At 38.3% G+C, this 24331-nt stretch overlaps 3 protein-coding genes across 6 annotated transcripts in view; 1 reads left to right on the top strand and 2 right to left on the bottom strand.

Annotated features, from left to right (window-relative positions):
• Positions 1-109: 109 nt before the first annotated feature.
• paplnb (papilin b, proteoglycan-like sulfated glycoprotein) lies at positions 110-6648 on the bottom strand. 2 transcript variants are annotated; one of them, XM_086167345.1, is made up of 13 exons: positions 6543-6648; positions 6241-6320; positions 5799-5905; positions 5455-5515; positions 5193-5295; positions 4173-4303; positions 3549-3857; positions 2979-3155; positions 2723-2873; positions 2556-2636; positions 1800-1956; positions 1619-1697; positions 110-669 (listed from the first exon to the last, which is right to left on the bottom strand). In XM_086167345.1, the coding sequence occupies exons 2-13, from the start codon at positions 6295-6297 to the stop codon at positions 382-384; spliced, it is 1701 nt and encodes a 566-aa protein (XP_086023471.1). In that variant the 5' UTR covers positions 6298-6320; positions 6543-6648; the 3' UTR covers positions 110-381. The 2 variants fall into 2 exon arrangements, with proteins under 2 accessions (XP_086023471.1, XP_086023472.1); XM_086167346.1 differs by having other exon boundaries at positions 1622-1697.
• A 1329-nt stretch (positions 6649-7977) lies between these two features.
• Positions 7978-10990, bottom strand: LOC147222859 (uncharacterized). Of its 3 annotated transcripts, XM_086167475.1 has the most exons (3): positions 10934-10973; positions 8438-8524; positions 7978-8365 (listed from the first exon to the last, which is right to left on the bottom strand). In XM_086167475.1, exons 2-3 carry the CDS (start codon positions 8477-8479, stop codon positions 8117-8119), a joined length of 291 nt encoding a protein of 96 aa, XP_086023601.1. In that variant the 5' UTR covers positions 8480-8524; positions 10934-10973; the 3' UTR covers positions 7978-8116. The 3 variants fall into 3 exon arrangements, with proteins under 3 accessions (XP_086023601.1, XP_086023599.1, XP_086023600.1); XM_086167473.1 differs by having other exon boundaries at positions 7978-8524; positions 10934-10990; XM_086167474.1 differs by lacking the exon at positions 10934-10973 and having other exon boundaries at positions 8438-8621.
• Positions 9213-24331, top strand: part of LOC147222858 (pleckstrin homology domain-containing family G member 1) — a 68305-nt gene continuing 53186 nt past the window's right edge. Inside the window, exon 1 of the mRNA XM_086167467.1 lies at positions 9213-9424. Coding sequence (XP_086023593.1) covers positions 9304-9424 — 121 coding nt within the window. The 5' untranslated portion in view covers positions 9213-9303. The remainder of the gene's footprint in view (positions 9425-24331) is intronic.

Below are 24331 nucleotides of genomic sequence, written 5' to 3'. Positions count from 1 at the left end.
AAAGCTCGGTCCTGACACAAGTAGAATGCTCTCTCTTGAAGCCCGTACAATTCTGTTAAATGGTAATGTTCATCACAGTGGGATCAAACCAACAAGAAAGTAAATCAAATAGAATGAAAAAGATTTTATTCACGTCATTGTTTAATTTGGACTTGGACTTGGGCATTGTTTTACATCATTGTCGGTGCCACCTTCAAACCAAGTCCTCATACTGATCAGAACATCTACTATCTTATTTTCAGGGTAATCACATTCTGAAGTGAAAGGTAAAGAATACTCACTTATTCTACATGACTGTATGTATAAAATCATTAATTAATTTCCTTTACAATTACTGGTTTTAGCCATCCTATGAGCTGGTGGTACCAGTTGTATACATGTTTAGGCTGCCACCCTCTGAGGACTCCTTGTGGAGGCTCTTGCAGGTGTACCCCTGCGTGATGCAGGTCGAGCCCCACTGCTCACACCCCCACACACTCTCTGGCATTCCGCCATGGAAACAAAATTGTTAGCATTGCCCTGGCAGCCTCCAAACCAAAACTCAGTGCATTTGCCAGTGCCTGAGTCAAAGTGGAACCGAACTTTCCAGGTATCACAGGGACCCTCGTCACGTGGCAGGGAGCACACACTCGAAGGGAACGGCGTGTTGGCCGGGGTTTGTGATGAGGGCTGTTGGCAATGAAGAGAGGCAGAAAGAGATATATTACATATTCCAGTTTACCTCATACATTTGGCAACATACATTTCAAAGTCTTCCAATTAGAGTTATGGATTATTTCTCCCAACATTTCTCAAGAGTGACTGCAGGCTACTAATACTTGAAATGCAACAAAGGTCAAATTATAAGGAAGAAGAATTACTGTATAAATGACAAGGTAAAGTAATGCAGATGGGAATAAACTAAGCTGAAAAATAGGCCAAATATCCTTTTTGTTGATGTGCTATAAACTTTCCTGGGTTCTTTCTTGGCCCCGTGCTACATTGGCTCATCAGGTCGTGTGACTTTTGGTGTTAGTTTTGAAACATCATACAAGGAGCGCCTAAAAAGGCAAGTATTTGTTCATTTATTATCCGCCACTAATCCTACACTTAGGGTCACAGGGGATGCGTTAGCCTATCCCAGCTGTCATTTGGTGAGAGGCGGGGGACACCTTGGACCAGTCGCCTGTTGATCCCAGAGACATAGAGACAAACAGTTTTTCAATTGTCTGGGAAACGGTCTAAATTTTTCCCCGTAACCCTCTGCATGTTTTTGGACTGTGGGAGAAAACCGGAGAACCATGCCCCCAATTCCCAAAATATGAGCCAGAAAATGTATTTTCATTTGCAATTTTGGTATGATTGAAAATATAATCAACATATAAAAACAATAATATTTGTTAGTTGTTACTGTTTTTGCAAGTTAGGCTCTTGTTCCCTGTCTTTGTTGTCTGAGTAAAGATTTAGAATTAATTGCAAATTATTTGCCATAAAATATTTATTTGCAAAGGGGATATTAACTTCGTGAGTGATATTTCACTTTGGTAAGCTTCTATCAAAATGACAAAAAAAGTAATATTTATTGTTTGGAATATACTTGTGTTCAATAAAAGACGATGGAAACAGGATAAAATATTACCACAGTTGACTGATGTTCTGGACATCCATATCTTCCGTAACCTTGAGCTGGTGTTACTCCATCCGAACAACATCCATACCTGAGAAAGACAGAAACACTGAATCAGTACAGAAAGTACTTAATTGAGTCAGCAAGAATTGATAAGTGGATGGAGATTTGAAAGATGAAGAAGAAGAATTACGTGGTGCGTCCACACTCGTGCTGCAAGCAGCCTGCACTCATGGGCCCAGTAGCAGAAGTATGGCCATCAGGACAGCAACCATACAGTGACTGAGCACAGTAAGGACGGATAACTTCTGGATACGGGTCATAGGCGACATTTGTGTTTGGTCTGGAAGCTAAAGCAAGACAGCAAAGTTACTGAAACAATTGGGGAAAATTGAGCTTTAGATGTCGTCATAGGCATTATATGCTTTTTAATCATGGGATTATACTTTGGAAACTAGAAAATAAGGTCTTCTCTTAGTCTTGCATCTCATTCTAAGTTTAGTGCATTCATTTCCTAACGTAAACAATATTTTTGAATTCTAAATATGAAGGCATGGGAACATCTACCCAGTGTATGTGTATGTGTATGTGTATGTGTATGTGTATGTGTATGTGTATGTGTATGTGTATGTGTATGTGTATGTGTATGTGTATGTGTATGTGTATGTGTATGTATATGTAATCTGGCCACATTGAGGCATTTTTGCAGTGAGTCTTCATATGAAAATGTTCAGGGTCCAAAGCAGAGTTTTAAAAAATCCTTGAAAATGGGTTTCTTAACGTCAGCACTTTGCCTCTGATGTGGCAAATGTGACCCGAAACTCAAATTAAATTGATCAATGATCAATTGAAATAACTCCCCATGCTTATCCTCATCTTTAATTGATTGTTGATGAACACAAATATAACATCCTAATGTGTTTACAAATCATCATTATGTAATACATACTTGTGGGGGTTCCTGGAACAAAGGGAACAAACCCTCTCATAGTACTCTCATGTGTCCTTGGGTCTTGAACACTTGGGACCACTAGTGAGAGAGAAAACCAGTAAAATATCAATACAGGCAGCAAAGGCAGATCTATAGAATGTGCAACTATCCTATATTTGACTCACTTTGAGCTCCAGGGCAGAGCTGTGTGTTGCATGACTCCACTGTAATGGGTCTGCTTGCTGTTCCACACCTGGCCTCTGGGAAGGGGTTCAGATTTACATCAAAACAGCCCACTCGTCTCTCCCTTACCCCACCACCACAGCTTCGGGTGCACTATGGAGAGATATGATAGAGAAATCATCAATAGATGAATCCATAGGTAAAGTAAATCTAGAGTCATTAAAGTTTCTAGGTTCTCTTTCAACATCTCATACTTACAAGTCCGTAGTCTGTCACATGCCATGCGATGTGAGTTTGGCAGGCAGGCCTGCGGCAGGTTTGGACAGAGGGAGGTCTTGGCACATCCCTGCATGCATGGTCAGCCAGGCGTTCACCTCCTGGGCTCACACAATGCACCTCCCTTGTCCTTTGGCCCTCCCCGCATGTCACTGAACACTGGTCATGATGAAACATAAGTGAACCAAATTCAAAATAATTTAAGTTTGGAATTGAAGCAAATATCTAAAAAATTAGCAATATCTCTTATAATCGGTTGTGACAATGTGGTATACAATTCATAGGCGTTCTGTCACAGCCTCCATTGTAAATGATAGGGAATGGATGCAGCCAGTGTTGGAAATCACAGTGAATATCTGACTTTCAAAAGTTTCTTGGTGCTGCTGGTATTTCTTTGTCTCACAGTGTTACCCCCTTGTTATTGCATCGGAATACTGTAAACTCTCTAAACCTCCCATATGGGGTGCATTGTCTTTGCATAGCACATTGTGTAAATAATTAACCACATTAATGGGAAATATGTAAAACACAGGTGAGAAATAAGATACAAACCACACTGTAGCTGGAGACTCTGTATTCAGTATTACATGGTTGCATATTGCAGGCCTTCTGGCTCTGTGGCCTCTGAAGGTGCTGTGTGATGCAGTGAGTTTCTTCCACCACACGGGGGTTTACTGGGTCCTGAATCCAACATTCCACGCTTCGATACTGCATCCCTCCATTGCAGGTGACAGAGCAATCACCATAGACGCCTGATTTATAGATGTATGTGGGTGTCTCCCTTGGCTGCCCAGAAACTGCAGGAGACTGAACAGGATTTGAGGCATCATCCAAGCCCAAAAACTCTCCATGGACCAGTACCTAAAAGAAAAAAACAAGTTATTATGATCAAGTAGGATTTGAACTGATATTAGACACTGTTGGACATTAAGTATCCCTGAGCAAAGAAATGCCTCCCTATTTTGTATTTTAAATATGAAACAGTGAGAGACATGCAGTGGAGAATGAACGTAGGCGTAACCTGGGGAAAAAGGTTATAACCTTATAGAAGTAAATAGTGGCTTTTCCTTGAAAAATCCATAAATGCAGGGTTACAAATCACAAGAAATAGCAGTCTGCAGGATGAAGAGCAATCCATTCTCTCTAATGTCTGGTGTCGTCATTGTTTTTCCTCACCCTGCAGATGCCATCCACACAGATTTCATTGCGGCCCACGTAGCACTGTGTTCCATCCACAACTGATGGCCTGTGTCGGTAGAAGAAGTTCTCTCCCCTTGGAGCGCAGGTCAGTTCACATGGATTGGAGGCTATGGAGTAGATATACCCAAGGTTAAAAGATAAAATATTATGTCACCTTTAACCACGGTTTTGGCTAACATGGCTCTGATCATATGTGGCGCCTTGCTTAGGACTTAAGAATGCAAAATCTGTAGCATTAGACTAAACCACGTTTTATATCAGCATGAATGGGCCATAGACCTTGAGGGGTGCCCAAAATTCTCCCATCTGAGATCTCATTTTGTCTTGTTTAGTCATGAAACCATATACATTAACTAAGTGAGTCTTTTTACAAAGTTCATGATGATTTTCATCAAGCTGCTTTGAGTCTGTCATTGTTATAGTGCTTTCAATAACTGTTTTTTAATTTTTCATATATTTTTTGTGCTTTTCTGATAATATAATTACTTCCCTCTCTCAGGTGATTCCAGAAATATTTTTATATAAGTCTTGCTCGTTTTAATGTTATTTCTTGCACATTTTAAGGGTTTTCTTTGCCATTGTACTCATGGTGTTCCCAATTATTTCAAACTTAATCTGAATGGTTTAGCTGAGACAATTGTTTTACATGGGGGTTATTATTTGCCTGATGATAATGAAAGGATATGTAGAGGATAGGGTTAAATAGAGGCAGATGATTCACTGCAGCGACCCCTGAAGGGAACAGTCGAAAGAAGAGAAAAAGTCCTAAAATGATGAAGAACTACGTGTTCTCTTTGTGTAAGAGTTTAAGTGTCAGACCAGTAATTCTGGTCACATCTCTTGGGGTGAAATTCCAGTGGGTGATCTACGACTCCGTACTCAGGGGCCTCTCACATTCTTGATCCACGGCTGCACTGATTTGTACCAAATGCTCACTTGAGGTGGCATGTCTGGGGTCGTGAATTTGCAGGTTTGAGAGAAAATAACGTTTTATACCTCCATAGTAAGGGATCCAAGTGTGGCGCCTTCCCTGAAAGTCCATTCTGTCAAACTGAGAACATTGCTCCTCTCTGAAATCCCTGGACCCAACTGGACATTCCTATGATGAAAGAAACTATCACTAAAATATAGCGCAATGTGAAGATATATAAATTTATATATGCAGCATTTGAGCTCTACTTGACTATGCAATGAGAAAAATGTCCTCTATGTATACAGGTGAGTTTGTTTATAGAATAAACACAAAATTGATTATTACATGCGTGTTACAGGTCCGGTAAGATTTAGAGGATCCCACGCAGTTATGCCCTCCATCTGTCCTGTAGGGTTGAATATGTTAATTTCCTTTTACTTGATGTGTCTTTTTTGATCATTTTGATTCAGCATTGTAACAGGAGTTGTTGGATTTTCTAGTTTTGTTGGCTTTTTTTGATGTTTTATTACAGGCAAAAAAGTTCACACGTCCACTCACATTACTAATGACTCATTTGATATGGTTGTCATTACCATAATATACTATATTTAAAGAGATATGATTTCTGAATTTTCCCCATCTTCCAAGTCAAGTTGTCAGATTTTACTTTGAATTTTGCAAAATTTTACCTCAGAGTGATACATTTTCTTGTTCTTGTTGCAACTCCCGTTCCACAGGTGCGACTGCAGGACCCATAGGGTCCAAACTCACCCCAGCGATCACGGGGTGGAGGTGTCTGTTTGGAAAAAAAACAGTCCAAGTCCCTTTTTTTCCCCAGTCATTGGAACACACAGTACTCTCACATGCCACATTATAGCCCACGAACCACTAACACACAAAAAGACCATGAGAGGCCCACTAAAATAGAAGCAGGAACATTTGACCACAAACCCTCCCCAACATGTTGCATAATGTGCAAACCCAGTATATCATATAAACAGCATTATTGCTTCCACATGTGTTTGAATGTAAATATTTGGCCTTTTTTCTGTTGAAATTATAGACACACTATACTTAGATGTCTGCATTGCCCCCTTCCTTTTACGTAGTGTATTAATAAATGAGACTCACAGTGGAGGCGGGTACCACGAGCAGTTGAAGGAGACACAGAACTTGCAGGATGTCCATGTTCACATGAAACCACTGCAGAACTACAAATGAAGATGGTTATTAAACATCTTAATTAACCATTTCATGCACTTTCAAATTATTCAAATGAGTTTCACACAGTGAATAAGTAAATACTTTCACATGAGCACTACTAAAGTCTTTTCACTATTTCATTGAACAAATATGTTCCAAAGTGTACACACATTTTACCGGTATTTTTCTGCTGCTAATTATGCATACAATCAGATATAATTTTTTCTTACCCTCCAGATGCAAATCCTCAATGGGTGAAATCCAGTTGATTGAACAGCAGTCTCTGTGCTGATGTTCACCTCTGGAGTGTGGCGAGAAACTCACACTCTGCTTTCTATTCTCTCACCCCCTCTGCCCACCACAGCCCACAGGGTGTCATGTTTCAACCATGAAGAACAACACCCCTTTCGCCTAAAGATTTAAAGTCTTTAAGTTTTTCACCATAGACATAAAGTGTGAAGTTTATTGGGGCCCCTGGAGTGTGACACAACTGATGCTGTTGTGCTGTATATGTATTTCGTCTTCTCTTTAGATTTATATTTGCTTCTTTTTTGTGATGAAAATGTGAAGAAGGACAAGGCAATGCCAGTAGAAGTATTGTTCATTTTTTTATGTAAGAATATTGTATTTTACAACAGTACATAATTGTGAAAATAAGAGTCAGTTTTTATTGGTAAGTAGCTTTTAATCAATAGGGAATGTGTTTGAAACAGATGAGTAATTAAGCACTTTCAGTATTTTTCATTTGAGACTACTTTCTATTTGCATTCAAATACGTTTCAGAGGAAAATATTGTGTTTTTAACTGTACACTTATTTAAGTGACAGATATTACCAATAATATGAACATTTTAATTTGATGATTAAGTCATTACTGGTTTTTAAAATGTTCCTTGTGTGACATCTGCCATAAAATTTTCAGAAAAATACATCATACTCAAACGACACGATACGATATGCTGCAATATGCTGTCCATGAAAATAAAGTCTCTAGAATTGGCACGATACTGATAAAATGTAACATAAATAAAACATGAATGCATGCACACTGTAAAGTACACTGTAATCAGAGAACACATTTTGCATGATGATATGTTGATATATCTAGATATTTTGATATATTATGGTATTTTTTTCACAACAAAGGTCATTTTCAATTCACAACTTTTCCTTGGGTCAGTTGATCTTGGATGATGCATCAGCTTTTTCAGCTCATTCATTGATTTTCTTCAGCAAACTGACCATTTAATGTTCCTTTCAATAATACTTTAACAGCTAAATATAGCAAAACAGGGGACTGCAGGAGCCAAAACGTACCAGTGTTTATGGCATTGCTCTAAAGCTGTATTTAGGTTTATTTTAGGGCGAAACTACACCAGAGTATGTACCAAAAGAGGAGTGAAACACTGCAGTCCTAGAATTGATGAGATTAAGCTGTATGGTTTTATTTCTCAAAACAATTCCTAACTCTATTAAAGAAAAAAATACTAGCAAGTTATTTTGTTGTTCATTTGAACAGGAAAGAGATTTGATAACAGCAAAACTATATAAATCCTTTTTTTACACACTGCTCAAGTTAGATCTTTGTAACCTCTGTGTCTCCCTTGCAAAGCTTTATTCAATTTATAGATAGATAGACAGAGTGTAGATATACTTGACACTTGAATTTGTTTGATAAACTTCCATATTTTGCCATTCAAGGTACTCACCATATGTTTGTCTTAAGGACATAAAAAACCCAACCCCTCTTGTCAACATTCCCTCCTAATTTCAACATTCAAGTTTGTCCTTCACGCTCAGTTTTTTCAGAGCTGACGGTTCAGCTTCTGCGCTTGCTTCTCTTTGGTTTCAAAGGCGCTCTTGGTGCTTAACAGGTCATCCACCGAATCCATGATCTCTTGCATTTCTCTGGACATCTGCAAGTAACTTTCTTTAAGCTCCTCTTGCTGCTGCTTCAGGTCCACCGCTGCTTGCAGCAGATCACTGGCCTGGTGACTGCAATGGCTCCTCAGCTGCTCCACGTCCGACAACAGCACCTCCATGCTCTTCATGAGCTGCTCCAAACGGTCCGTGGTTAATTCGAAACCAGATGCATCGAGGTTCTCGGTTTGGCTGTTGTCTGATACCTGAGCTGCAGATTCCGGCTCTGTCTTTGAGTCTGCTTCCATAATCAGACACCTTATGCACAAGTCAGATTTCAGTCAAACAGGTTTCTGCAATAAAGAGAAAACATTCAGTTGAAATCCAGTGACTGTTAGAGGCCAACTATTAAGGAAAAACTGAAATATTTGGAAGAATGGTAGATAAGTATCAAAGTTATAAAGCTGCTCCAACTCCTTTTGTCTCTCTTAGCACTTCTGACTAATCTCCTCTGCTTGGGAATCAGTTTGTGTAGGTGTGTCCAGGTGCCCTTTCACTGATATGCTGTCCTGTAATCCATTTAGGGAAGCTATCCTGAGCAAAACCTTCCCCCATCCAGACCATTGCAAGCTGGGGTGAGTGGCAGGCGGGACATCAGATTATGGGTTACTTCCCTCCTGCAAACCTATTCACTACCGTGGCTGTCTGAGTAGACAGATTAACCTTATCCTCATGAACTCACCCATGGGTAGCCTTCACACACACACACACACACAAACACACACACACACACACACTCCTACCTACCTTTATCTCTCTTTCAACCCCCACTGTCTTTTTATTTCACTCTTGACTTCAGGTGTTTGTATAAGATTCACAGAAGATTTTTGAATGTGTTTGAATGTGTGTAAGATTTGTCGCGGTATTGGATAATTAGTAACACAAGGCTGACAAAGATGATCAGATGTAGCTGGACTCCCCCTCAGACACAGAAACCCATAAAGTACAGTCTGTTAGGAATATAATTTTTTCCTCCAGGATTTTACTCCATCCATCCATTATCTACCACTTAGGGTCACGGGGGATGCAGGAGCCTATTCCAGCTGTCATTGCGTGAGAGGCGGGGTACACCATGGACCAGTGGCATGTCGATTGCAGACCCATAGGACTGTATGAGGAAAACCTGATCTCCTGGAGAAAACTCACTGAGACGCGGGGAAAACATGCAAACTCTTCACAGGAAGGCTCCATGTGTGAGTTAAACCATGATCCTTGGTGCGGGTGAGGTGAAAGGGCTAACCACTGCACTACCGTTCTGGCCAAATTTCAATCTACCGGTACAGTACAGTGCATCAAAAATACATTGCTGATTATTTACTTCACTGACAAAAATGCCTACAACTTAATATCAAATTTATATTTTGATGATAAAGATAAATTCCAACTTATAAATCCTGAAAATTCCCAATTTTCTCCTTTTTAAAAATAACTTGATGAGATTTCAGTTGTGAGAAAAACAAAATGTTTTCATCACGAAAAACTGCAAAACTCCCAAAAGCTACTAAATAACTTACAGTTCCATCCAATTTGCATTTATCTAAGGTTTTGCCTTTTTTTGTATTTTTAATTGGTGATAAAACATCCTTTCATTCTCTTTCACTGCACCCTCCCTGAAAGTGTTTAGACCCTCCCACTGAAAACCTCTCCTCAAAAAATGTTTATCTTACTCCATATTTGACATTGTAATAACAAGCAGAAATTACAAAAACTTATACCTTGATGTTGAGAAGCAAGTATTGATTACATAATTTATCTGCAATTGTGAATTGATAGTGAACACAAATAACCTTTGGATGCCTTACTTTTAAATTAATAAATCGATTAATATGTTGAAGATTATGAGCAGATTGATGTTGTGTGATGTTTCAAGATTATTCTCCTCTTGTTTAAATATTTAGAAATTAATCAAATCATCCTAAAATTACAAGCACAATAAGCATGTGCACATAAAGTAAATGTGTTCAGGAATAAATTGTTTAAATCTGAAAATGTAACTTTATAATAAAACACGTCTAAAATACATTGCTGTTTATCAAGTAAATGGTTTGATATAAGATATAATAACTACATTTATGTAAGGTTTATTACCCTCTGCTATTTTCTCATTATATACAACAAAAACAGAGCACACAACAAAAAAATTACATCCAAAAAATATTCCGTTACTTTTGACAATTTTTTTTTTTAATTAGATAAAGGAAAATTGAGTTTGTAAGAATTTAATTTGAAGATCTTTCCCAGCATGTGGAAATTAGCTAACACATGAACACTCCACATGTCTGTGGTTTGCCCTTTAAATGGCCACAAAGATAAGGAGTCTAAATGGTGACCTCACCATCCCAGGCTCTTATCAAAACAAGCCAACATGCTCTAAGGAGGCCGGTGTCAACACCGGCTTTGAATACAGAACTGACAGCATTAGCTGTGTCCTATGTATTACACACTAGACAAAATATTTTTAAATTCTCAATCTATGGGATTCCAAGCTCAAATTCTCATATTTTCAGATTTACAAGCTTGAATGACTTATATCTGCAAATAAAAAAATAAAAAAATGCTCTTCAACCATAAATTCTAGCAATCATTTGCATATGCAATTAAAAAGATTATTTCAAGCCAAGCAGTTTTGGAATGCACAGGATACGAAACAACCATCAAAAGGAGTGCAAAATCTCCAAAAAATAAAGGATATCAACTCTTACTTGTGTCTGCGCGTAGTCTCAGTAACCATCGAGGATGTTTGAACATGTAGACCAAAGATAAGCTAGTTTATGTGCGAAGCTTGGATCCGGTCCTAAACTAAGTGTCTGCCCACCCTGTAGTCAGTATTTTCAACACATGTGATCATGTTTTCTATATATGCCTGAAAATTGTTCTTGAGAACAACAATTTTAAAAATCCTGATTAAAGTTTAATTACTTTAATGCAATATGAGCGGTATAATAAGCATATTATGATATCATTGTCCAAAATAACACTTAATCCTGTTATTTAATCACTATGTTCCGGTAGGTAACGTAACAGATTATTGATAGGTTCTCTGTATTAAGCTTAAATGTAGATATCGTAAAAGTACAAGTGATTGCTGGGAATAAATCCACAATCCATGCTGCTGTAGTAAAAATTGTTCAACAAAAGTGCTTTCTCTGAAAAAAACAAATAAAACACCTGAACATGAAAACCATGTGACGTTTTTACCTACTTGTTGCTTGGAAACGGAGTACATTATATACTTTTCTTTTTTCAGACCAAATAACTCTCTGATACCTATGCATGGTTTTAGTACAGGGGTGGGCAAACTACGGCCCGTGGGCCACATCCAGCCCCGTTGGTCTTTTTAATCCGGCCCGCCAAAAATTGGTACAGAATTCATAATTGACGTGAATGATTGGGTCGATGAATGTGGGAGCTCAAACAGGAGCTTATTTCATTTTTGGAGCTGCTTGAGAACACTTGAGAATTTTCCTGAGCCGAATGACACAGATTTAGCCTTTACTGTGGACATACTGAGACATATGAATGAGCTGGACGTAAAGCTTCAAGGGAAAAAACAGTTTGTGCATGAAATACAAGCAAATGTCAGAGCCTTCAAAACCAAGCTGGTTTTAATTTCAACGCAACTGCCAGGCAATGTTCAGACAAATGTCAGACGAGTCTGACATGTACTGTTGACAAATGTGTTTTTTTTATCTTATATGTATAGTAACTTGTGGTGACCCGGCCCGTCTGTCAAATTTTCAATGCGGCTCCTAAGCCAAAAAGTTTGCCCATCCCTGTTTTAGTAGGACAGTTACAAAACTCAGCTGAAATAACTCAAGGAGACATTGGATAACAATTAACACGGGTGTATTCTTCATCTAGCTTATCACACCAAAAATGGTGCAATTTTTTTGAAATAAAAAAAAAGAATGCCTATGATACATTACTAATACTCTTATCATAGACTCAATACACATCCATTTAGCATTCATATATGAATGAGGTTGATGAGGCACAACTTTTTAAGTGGTCTGTGAAGTAATAACCTGAAGTGTTTGCGAAAGTTTCTGTAGTTTCTCAGTCTTTCCACACAGGGTCAGTGTTGTATCAATCAGATTGTTCTTCATTGCAACATCAGAGTTGTAGGTTGTAATATCCATTGTTCACAAATGTCTGCTTCCACTCGTGCATGTATGTGTTTTATTTGACCCTTAGTGTTAATATGGGCAAATCATATGTTGGTATTTGCTTAGGCTTGTCGTTTCAGGTGAGTGTTTGCAAATTCAAGAAGCCTGGCTTATGTTTCAGTGAGCCCCACCACGTGTGGCCATTTCAGTAACAACGTGTATTCAAGTATGCCTCGATGTATGTCAGAGCAGTGTGGGGGTTCAGGGGTATGGATTATTTCACCCTGGGTCGTATTCAGAGGGCCCAGCCAAGCGTGAGGTGGAGGGGAGAAAGGGGGCATTGTTGTGGTCCAGATGAGTGTCAGAGGTGCCTCAGAAAATAGATTCACCCATGGGGTTTTAACAAAAACACACTTGCAACAACCGCCTGACCCCTGAAACTATGACTATGCCTTAACCGGTTTTACAATGATAAAGGGATTAAATGTATCAATTTGCACTGTCTGATCTTACGATACTGCTTATGCTGGATGTGACTGGTGTTAAAGTACAGAAATTAGGGAAGAGATTAATATAGAGATTCATTGCAGGAGATTAATTGAAAACCTTTATTCAACCAAGTCCAAACAAAAGCTTCATGACTATAGGGGACTTCCAAGAGACTGATTTTATGAGGATGAAGTATTATGGGTAGGATTTTCTGCAGATACAACACAAAATGCATCTAGTTAAATCATTAAATGTTTTGCTTCTAATTCCAAACTCCTGATTGGAAAGAAATCAAATATTACTCAATCGTATTTTGTCTGTTTACTCATCGGTTCCCCTCCTTACATCACAAACACACACACACACACACACACACACACGTCGCCTACCTCCAGACATCTGGTTTATATCGGGAGAATTCTTTCAGCCTACGCGCCATCATTACTGTTTAATGTTGGAAAAAACTTCATGTTAGTATTTCCCTGCCATGATTTTACTCAGAGGTAAATGAGAGTGTTAAAAAAACTCCCTGTCACTGAAAGAATGAGAGTTATTGGCCAGTGGTTTGCACACCATCTCGACCCACAGGACCCTCAGGGAACATGGGGTTGTCATGATGTCTATACCCCCAGAACTGTTACACTATTTATGGACTCCACTGAGTGTGCGTGGGATAGATTTATGGCTGGCCGTCTGGTGCTCTGGAGGCATTGTTACGGTAACCAATCCATGAAAATAAAGATGGAGCTTTGGCTGAAAAAATCATAGTGAGTTTGACAGAGTTGTAATATCTAGACTTCACTCAGCAATAAATTAGTTTACATTTCATGCCAATACAATAATTATTCCACACCAATTTCCCCTAATTCATTATCTAAAGAGATTATACAATTTTTAGACACCTGACTTCAGCACTGGTGAGGTCCTGATATTTCTGCTTTTGATAATTTCCAACTACTAATCCAGAAACAGTGGCTATTTTCCAACATTGTTCATTACTCAAGCATTAAAATTGTATGTGGCAACGGGGGCTCTTTTGCTGACTCTTAAAAATATGGAATTGGATACCAAACGATGTCCATATTAAATATTCAGGAAAGACTTAGTGCCAGGAAGTGATAAAGCCATTTTGAAAAGTGAGATCTAGTGTTGTAATAAATGACAGACAGGCATTTGTAGCAGCATTCGTTCCAAAGGCTTTTAATTCGAAACCCTTTCCTCAAGACTGCCTACTTCTGGTAAACAGGCGGGATTCCTGATCAGCCTCTTACGTCCCTTGGGGGATACGAGCATATAAATAGCTAAGGTTCAAACAATGAAGTCTCTCCTGTTTTCATTTTGAGCCACATTTTTTTTTCTACACGTTTAGTATAAAAAACAAGTGAAGTAGCTCCTGTCCAAATGAAATCTGACATGATCACATTTGTCTGACTCAGGATTTGCTTTGAAAAACATGAGCACTTGTGATGTGTTCCTGATGGCACCCGCCGAGAGCTAAAGTTGACTCATTCCACTGGTATGGGCGGATACTTTCACATAAATAAAGCCTTTTAAAAAATGTCTACTGCTAGATGACCTGATCAATGGACCAAGCCAGAAAACAGAAGTGATACTGGCAGAAAGCTTTAAGTGGGAGTATTACAAGGATGTATTTTAAAATGGAATGCATCACAATGACCCCTTATGTAATGTGTCTATTAATTTTCCTAAAGTGTTGATCAAGTGTAAAAGATTGTTTTTCTGGATAAAGGAATATACATAACATTGAGCTGCTGCCCAGTTCAGGGCAGGCAGGGCTGCAGGATGCCTGGTGCGCCTGACCCCTGCCGGACCTCCATAGAGCTTGAATTGTTTTTTTGTTTTTTAAACTCCCCTATAGTCTTGCTGTTTCACTTCAGTTCACACTCACATGTGCACACACACAAAAGTGAACAGGTTGAATGGACACTAATCCGACTGTGCTTTGCTTGGCTGGCAATACTTAGAAAATTAAACCAAATGTAATCCAGCTGTTGAGATGGGGGGGGGGATGAATGATGAATGACTGAATTGATTGAATTTGGATGTATTTCTTAAAGTGCATCATATAAAATAAAAACTTAAATAATTTTCTACACACCCCAATTCAAATGAAGTTGGGACATTGTGTAAAAAGTAAATAAAAACAGAATATAATGATTTGCAAATCATTTTCAACAACTACTCTGTAGAATTCACAAGTAAGACAAGCTATTTAAGGTTCAAACTGATAACAAATATCCACCCATTTCAATTTTGATGCCATCAACACATTCCAAACCGTGCATAACAGTTTTAACTTGCATTTGATGATGCAGCGACAAACTGTATTAACTGACAATGGTTTTCTGAAGTATTCCTGAACCCACGTGACAGTATCCTTTACACAAAGATGCTGCTTTTAATGCAGAACCATCTGAGGGATTGAAGGTCAGGGGAATTCAATATTGGTTTTCTACCTTGCTGCTTGCGCACAGAGATTTCTCCAGATTCTCTGAATCTTTTGACAAGATTATGGCCCATCGGTGATGAAATCCTTAAATGCCTTGCAATTACCTGTTGTTCTTAAACTCTTGGACTATTCGCTCATGCAGTTCTGCACAACAAGGTGAGCCTCGCCCCATCCTTACTTGTGAACAACGGAGACTTTCCTTTTATATCCAATTACGGCCCTCACCTGTTTCCAATTCACCTGTGGAATATTCCAAACAGGTGTTTTTGAGCATTCCTCAACTTCCCCGGTCTTTTGAGCCTCTGTCCCAGCTTTTTTGGAGTATGTTACAGGCATCAAATTCAAAATGAGTGAATATTTGCAAAAACAATAATTTTTATCAGTTTGAACATTAAATAATTGTCTTTAGAGTGATAAAGTGATTTGAAAGTGATTTGCAAATCATTGTATTCTGATTTAATTTATTTCAACGTCCCAACATTGACATTGGGATTTATATTAAATACAAATAGACATGAACTAGAATTTTTAAATACATGGAAAAATGAGGAAAATGACGTGAAGAAAGGGTATGTGTAAACAAGTATATGTGAACCTTTGATTCAAAGTATATAACTATTAAACTTAAAAAGAAAATAAAATCTAACTTTTAAACATCTCTACATTTCAGTTTAATCACTGAAACCATTGGAAAACATTTTTTTGTTACTGTGACTCAGCAGCCTCATGTAATTGATGGTATTTCAAATCAGAAGCTTGTACAACTGTTGTACATTAGTGCGTTTGGCCAATACCTGCTACAATTTTCCATGCATTAAATCTAAAATACATTGAAAGTACTGTCATCTTATAATAAAATAAAAAATATGGATACCAATACACATAAATACATTTTTTTATTTTATTTTTTTATTTTGCTGCCATGATTTTTTTTTTATTTTTTCTGCTGCTACCAGGGCCCGATTTAATCTTATTCAAAGTGGAAAACAGGTTTGAGACTCCAGGGAAATCTTGTGTGCCTTTGCCCCTCTCACAGCTAATTAGCGTGTGAACTAATTGCGGGCTAACTTTAGCAGAGCGATAGCCTAGTTCCATCTGTCCGCTATCTTGAAAGTAGGGAGGATGATGGGCTTGAGCTTGTACTGATGACATCTCGGCTTCTTTTAGAATTTTTACCTCAGGAGCCAAGACTCTAGACCCAGCCCATTCAACTGATTTATTCATGTATTAATGTGTTTTGTAACACAAGGAAGACCATGAAAGAACAGGATATTATTTGTAAGTACCAACTTTAAGCTTGTTGCTGTGTTTCAAAACATGCTCAATCATTTTGAACAAGTCTCTCTTTGTTCTGAGTATTGCCCAGGATATAAGTGTTGTTGATAAGTGATAGATCATTATATTATCACTGTTATCTGTGTTACTGTTATCACTGTAAGTCTATTCAACATATAGACCCAACAATTGACTCACTTCAACCTAATCATGTCATACAGAGATGATTCAGAGATATTCCATGTTACTGTGGATGATCCTTCAAATTAATAATAATGTCCCATCTTTGAAGGTAAAATTACTGCTTTTTTTGTGACTTAACAAAAAATGTATAAGTGAAGGGGACCTCAATGTCACCTTTCCATTTTGTCAGAGTCTATCACCCAAATAACCACAAACCACGATCACTTTCACTCTACCTCCCCTCATTCTTCATCTCCCCCCAGGGATATTGTGTCTTTCTAAATCTCTCTTTCTCTTGGGCTGTGCCAGAGGTGTCTGCATTTCAGGGTTTTACACAGTATTTTACCTGTATTTAGGACTGCATTCTTCTGGACACAGTCCTCAAATGCTTTATCAATTACCCATTTGAGTCTGGGTGTCACAGCTCCCACTGCTCCGATCCCCCCCTAACACCAAAGTTTCCTTTCTTACCCAGATTTTATTAGCTCCTCCTTCAGCCCTTGATATTTTTCAAGCTTCTTGTGTTCCTTGTTCCTGATGCTGCGATCACATGAGATTGATTTGCCTTTCACTACTGTCCTCTTCTGCTGTTTGTTGATCAGTTCCATGTCTGATTGGTTAGCCATCAGCATTTTGTTGGTGTGGATCTGAAAAACCTTCAGGATCTATTATTCTCATCCACTTGAGGAGGGGTTTTCCATTCTGACTGTTAATCTGGGGATGTGACGTTGTGGGTTTTCTTGATGCCCAGCCGTTGCCTGACCTCATTAAAAACTTGGCCTTCAAAGTTCTGTCCCTGATCACTGTGATGCTCCTCTGGCATGCCAAACTGGAAGAACAATTCTTACAGGTACTCAGTAGGGGTGATGAAGCTCTGATCGGGGATGGCGTAGGCTTTAGGCCACTTGGTGAAGTCGTCAATAGCTACAAGAACATAACCAATACTTGTTACTGGAAATGGCCCGAGAGCATCAACAGCCACGCGTTCCCTCTGAGCCTTCTTTGTGCTGGTGCCCTGCAGTAGCGTTCATTGTGGCCTGCTTCAACACACTGATAACATTCACAAACACAAACCACTGGACAGTTTTCCTGGCTCCCTGTCACGGTGGCTGTAGGGGCGCACTTGTGACTTGGGGTGTTACCCCTCCATCATAATTCTCCTCAGTCTGGGCTATTTGACTCACACTGGGGTTGCAACCTCCTGTACCCAGACCATATTCAACACATTCAGCTTCACTCGGCTCCTCAGTCAAAGTCTTTGCATTTCACAGGCAAATTTGGTCTTGGAGTCGTGCAGGTTGGAGGCCCCGGTAAAAGGCTTGAAGGACCAGCTCTCCCTGTACAATGTTGGTAAAGGTGGGGTATCCTTGTTGTGTGGGTTTTCAGAGATCTTTGGTGTATGCACCCAGGCTTTCTCCCCTGCCAAACTGATGGCTGAACACCTTGTCCCAGGCATTATCAGCTTCGGTTTGGCAGACAAAATGATATTCTAACACGTGCCCTAGTCTGCCAGTCGAGCCGCTCCTGTGGTTGGAGATCTGTTAGGATCTTCAGGGCTTTGCCTGCCAAGTGCAATAACCCACAGTTGATACAATGCTAATGCATAGCTCACATTGGTTAATAGGTATTAAATTCGTGAATCATACTCGATTAAAAAAAAAGAAATAATAAACGTCTGATTAATGCAAACGTGATAAAATAGAGATAACAGTTGCTAAGATGTTGATTTAATTTTATCTATCAGTAAACATTAGCTTTTTCATTGTCATTATTTTGCAGGCAGCAATAAAATCTTGCATCAGCTTCCTCATGAGTCAGTAATCTTTTCCCAAGTTATCCAGAGACAGCATTCTTGAACTCTCATTTGTTTTCCTCTGAAATTCATTTCTAAATCCAAGTTAGAGTATGAGAAAAACAGACAAATACATTATCAAACAGATAATGAGAAAATAAAACAAGAAAACACATTTTGATCAATCCTGAGATGAAGTCAGTGAGATGGTCACTCCTTTAATGGATTCCATCGATTTACTTCGCTGTTTGCCTGATTTGTCGCTGAGAAGAATTCTTTATGCATCACTTGCAACTCATTCACATTTTATTATTTTTAACTATTGTTTGACAATTATGACATTATTTTCTCTGTTAAACCCTATACCAGACAGTGATGTAACAATCATGTGTGTTAAAGATAGAAAAAAGGACAGATACACCAGACAACACTGTGAACTGAAACTGACCTGTAGACAGGACGTGTTGTAGCTAAAGTTAGCTAAAGATCTCTTTTTCAAAGCACAAACAGTATGCATATGTTTGCATAACATCTAAGAACTATTTCCAGTGAGACACTAACAAGGGCCACATTCACGACTAAAAAGTAGAACGAGCTTTGTTGGTCTTCTCACATTACATATATTACTTTTATTTAATTTATTCTCAATGTGAGACATTGCCTTGAGATGAAAATAAGATTGAAATAATCCTTTATTTGCTCATCACATGGAGGTTGCATTGACAAAAAACAAAAGTATGTATTTGGTATTGCTCATGAGATAACAACTTCTTCTTGTCTCTAAAATACTGGGAGTGAAATTAATACAAGAGGGGACAAGAATGGGTTTAGACGTCTGTGGTATCGAGAAGGGAACATTTGTCAATTTGCTATAATATCAATTAGAATATATGATCTATAAATACATACCATGAATACTAATACATTTCCAATGCATCTGTCAACTTGTAGAGATATTTAGAAAGAATATCTCATAAATGTGTCAATATCTAGCACCCTAGTATGTTGCTATATATATAAATACCCTGATTATTTTCCAACTGCATCAGCATACATAATGCGGGTGCCACATTGACTGTGATCAGAGATGGCATTACACACCCTCTCAGGCATTTCCTGTGGTGTTTCCTGCTTTCTTCATGTGCTAATGTCCATTAATCCAGGCAAACCAGACAGCTCTTTCTGTGGCAGTGTCTTAAATCACAAAGAACATCTCTGTCTCTCTTTCTCGCCCCTGCTCTCTCTTTATTTCTCACAGTCTTTACTCTTACCTGTAAACCTGCAGCTCCCAGAATTTCATAAGCAGATTGTAGAGTTAAAAAGAAAACAGTGGTTATGCATACACCCATGAGTTTCACAGTTTAGCCCTTGGAAAAAGCTGTCTGGAAAGTTATAATACTGATGGCAAGCTGCTCAAAATTAGTGTCAGAAATGACTGTAACACAGTGCTAATCCAAACAGACTTACATGAGTTTATTTATGCACATTGTTTGAAGCTGCCGTGAGGTTTTATTTTGATGTGGTGTGTTTAAAGCCCTCAAGATAATGTCTGTATCATCTAAGGTACAACTATGTGCAGCATCAAGTGAATCTTTCTAATTTGATGAATTTTAATATTGGTAACTAAAAGCTGTTTGTTGCATGAAATTTAATCTTTTTGATGATATAATTGTAGTAGTTCCTTATGACCAAGAATAGATGTTGGCTGTGGTGCTCAAATGTTTCACATCTCTTATTCTACTGCATCTCCCATTACAGTGATACAGCAATGATGAAAAATTATTCTGTTAAGTAATCTAGTTAAAAATTGATAATGCAAACCAACAATGTATTTTAAACAGACAACCTATATGATAAAACATTGTTTTCTTTATATTAGATATATTTTCATTATAATTGATATATTATCTAACATATATTTTCTTCATGTTAAAGGCCATCCCTAGTTGTCTGATAATACCTGAACTGTCATTGACGTCAGATTGTCGTAATTACATTACGTATGAGCATTCTAAATAGAGTGCAAGAAACTACTGGATAACTGGAAATGATGTGAAAGGAAAAAACATCAGTCATGTATATTATCAGATCTTCTGTAACATCATTAAATGCAGGAAATCTTTATCTTATAGCCAGGAAGTCATTTTGTGTGTCCCAAAGCCCAACTCTTTTGAGATAAATGTTTTGTTTTGCACATAATTTCCTGGTTTAACAGAATGCCATGTGATGAGTAGACTTGGATGCTGTGAACTTATGAAATGAATCAATTCCTTATTTTATAGAGGGTCACAGGATGAGGAAGTTGTGGTGCTGGGGTGTTGTTTTTTTCTTGAACCTTTTCTTGTGCTAGATAATTCTGCTGCCTTTGTTGCATTCTTTTGAATTTATCTTGATCAAATCTCATGTTAACCTCAACACACTCACTCCAACGTGACTCAACGAGAGGAAGTATTGCTTCGTTACAAATGGACCTGATCATTTACAACAAAATCTCGCACTTGGGAGCCACTTAGTTAAAGACAGCAGAGGCTGCAAACAGAATAATTCTGATAATTTCTTTTCCATGTACAGCCCATCTGTTTAGCATATATAATTTCAGGTTCACGTTCCACATGTAAATGAAACTTTAGTATGTTCTCCTGCTTGGCATGAGTAAGTGTCAGTGAGAAGACAGGATTAGGGTAATTATTAGTAACAGTTTCAAAAATACAGTGTGGCAACCAAATCAAACGCTGAAAGTTGATAGTACACTGTCACCTTGTGTAAGAAGCTGAAGTCTGGGAGTTGCAAGCAAATCCGTATTTTAACAACTTTTTTTTCCGACCAGATAGAAAAAAGATAACACATTTTCATTATAAGGAGCAACCGGTCTGATTGAAGCCTTTGGGGACGTGGGTTTCTTTCCTTGAAAACATTTCCCATCTGATCAACTGGGGAGGCCCCTTGGATGGGAAGGGGAATCATGTTCAGGGAAAGAAATTAAGTCCAGTTGCTACCATAAGATTTGACAATAATTGACCATGACCTGGATCACTGAGAACCTTCATAGGAGCATTTAAATCTACCCTGGTCTTAGAATTCAGAGCCAACATATGTCCCATAAGCTCAAAAGTATTTCGCGATGAGACTTCCACTTACACAAAAATAGCTGGACATGTCTACACATGCTTGGAGGAAAAAACACTTATAGCCGTCTATAATTTCTTTCACTAGAGGACTAGACACTGACATGTTGAGAGGACAGTGATGGTAATACACAGGTTTGGTATTGTTTGTCGACTGCTACCTAAGGGGAAATCCTGTTCATTTTCTTGGTTTCGGTTGCCTATGAAGTCATCTTGCTTTGGGAAAGGTGATATCCTATGGAGAGGCTTTAAGGCCAAGCCTATGCCCCGTGGGACAGTCAAACAGCCTACGACCTCACTAGTTTAGACACACTTTTTCAATGCAAATAATGAAACCCAGAGATAACAATATCAAAGCCAGATCCTGTTTGTCAACAATGCAGTCCACATTATACATCTCACTATTTCTCTGCAGAGATATCAAACTTTTCACCATTATCATTGAAATAAAGGTTCTGGAATCAGGGCTTAAAATCATATTGTTTAGGCTTATATCCAACTTTGGAGGACCCACTGGAAACGATTATTGTAAAATGTCACTCACTTGAAATAAGTGCCAACTATTGTATGAAGAAGTTGTGGGAAATCAAAAGCAGCTTTTCCTCTGAAAGTCAAAAAATGCCTCATGAACTATATAAGCAAACTCACAATGAGCCCATTGTGTCTCCTCCAATCAGTTCCAAGGTTTGCACCTACATTGGCCAAATTTTTTTGGGTTCTGTCTTGAGTCTTTGTCAGGAACCAATAATGTATCTCTTGTGATTTGTTGTTTTAAATTAAATTCTTGAGGAATTACCTTTTTTGTTTCTGAGATAAAGATTTAACCTTGATGGACTTCTATTTATTTCTTTATTGCATATATAAGATATATGCATGGTTGTGCAGTGGTTAGTGCTTTGGCTTCCCAGCACAAAGGACCCTGGTTTGATTCAGGGATGGTGACCTTTCTGTGTGGAGATTGTATGTTCTTCCTATGTCTGCGTGGGTTTCCTCCTGGTTTGCTAGTTTCCTCCCACAGTCCAAAAACATGCAGCAGTTTAATTCGGAAATTTGCCCTGAATGAGTGAGTGAATGTGTATTTGTCTATGTATGTGGCCCTGCGATTTACTGGCGACCAGTCCAGGGTGAACCCCGCCTCTCGCTTGATGACAGCTGGGATTCCAGCAACCCCCGCAACCCTGAGTGGACGGTCAGCGGCAGAAGATGAATGGATGGATGAATATATAAGATAATACCTCAAATACAGAAAATTAGAATATTGTGATAGAGTTCTTTATCTTCTGTAATGCAATTAAAAAAACAAAAAATACTTTTTAATGATATTCTAATATTTTGAGATAGGATTTTTGAGTTTTCTTAAGCTGTAAGCCATAATCAGCAATATTAAAATAATAAGGCTTGCAATATTTCAGTTGATTTGTAATGAATCCAGAATGTATGACATTTTTGTTTTTGTAATTGCATTACAGAAGATATAGAACTTTACCACAATATTCTGATTTGCTGAGACAGTCCTGTATATCTTGACATTTACATCACTTAGTGATTGGTTCTCCAGGGATGAGCATTACTTTCGGTTATGAAGAAAAACTTTTTATCTTTACCCATTAAATTTTAACCATTAGTTTTATTTGTAATATATTCTACCATAAAAAATATACATTTATGAACTTTTGTGCCTGATTTTGTCATTTGAGATAGCAGTATGCTTCTCTTGGGGGAATTTACTGGTAAATGAGCAAAAAAAAAAAAAAATGCAGTGATCCTCAGGGATCTTTGCCACGATCACACCCGTCAACTTGGGACGCCTCTTATTCAGTTGCAGATCGTCAATAGGAGGAGAGCTGCTGTCTTTTTTTTCTTGGTATTTTACTAATTCACTTTAAGTCCGAGTGACAGAAGCAGAAGAAAAGGTTACCTGCAGTCAAGAGTCAGTTTTGGATGTTTGATTGACAGGTAGAGAAGGTGAGAGTTTGTACATGTTAGCATTAGCCTGTAACCTGTCGCTCATAAAGACTTGTAGCTTTCATGTTGTTCACGACTGTTGGCATATTTCAAGTGAAATATGGTAGGAGATACAAGTGGTGTACCACATTTGTTTTCTCTGAGTACATTTGGTGTCATGGAAGTTGTCTTCATGTTTCTGAAACTTGTGAGAATATTAACTGAGAGTGAATTACTTCTGCATCGATTTTGGTGTGATTTTTGGGCGTCGAAAATTTGTTGTTGAACCTTTTCTGCCCACTGTTTATGTCTTTCTTCAATGGCCAAAATATAACCAACTACTGCCTTAGCTCCAGCTTTAGACACAATGACAATTTGTAAAGATATTTACAGTCATTATAGACTAAATCAACTAACTTTCTTAATCCTTAACACGTGGAAACTGTTTACAGAGAGATGTCGCTCTCCGCAAAACAGGTGCTTGGTCCCCAATGGTGTTGAATGGACTTTAATTTGACAAATTTTGGTCACTACCTTCCCTGTTTTATTTTCAATTTTATTTCTAAGTATATAGTGGTATAGTTTGCATTCATTTGTTACTGCATCAATGTTTTATTTTGTAGAGTGTTTCCTTCATCTCCTGCTTGCATGACTTTCCCTGGATGTCAATGTCAAATTTCTTTTGTAGCTCGGTTCCTCTATGTTTGTGATGTCCT

This window comes from Fistularia commersonii, chromosome 20, assembly GCF_037954325.1.
Source record: "Fistularia commersonii isolate RoL2024-O1a breed Wild chromosome 20, RoL_Fcom_v1.0, whole genome shotgun sequence".
NCBI lineage: Eukaryota > Metazoa > Chordata > Actinopteri > Syngnathiformes > Fistulariidae > Fistularia > Fistularia commersonii.
This window is presented reverse-complemented; position numbering and strand designations above follow the sequence as displayed.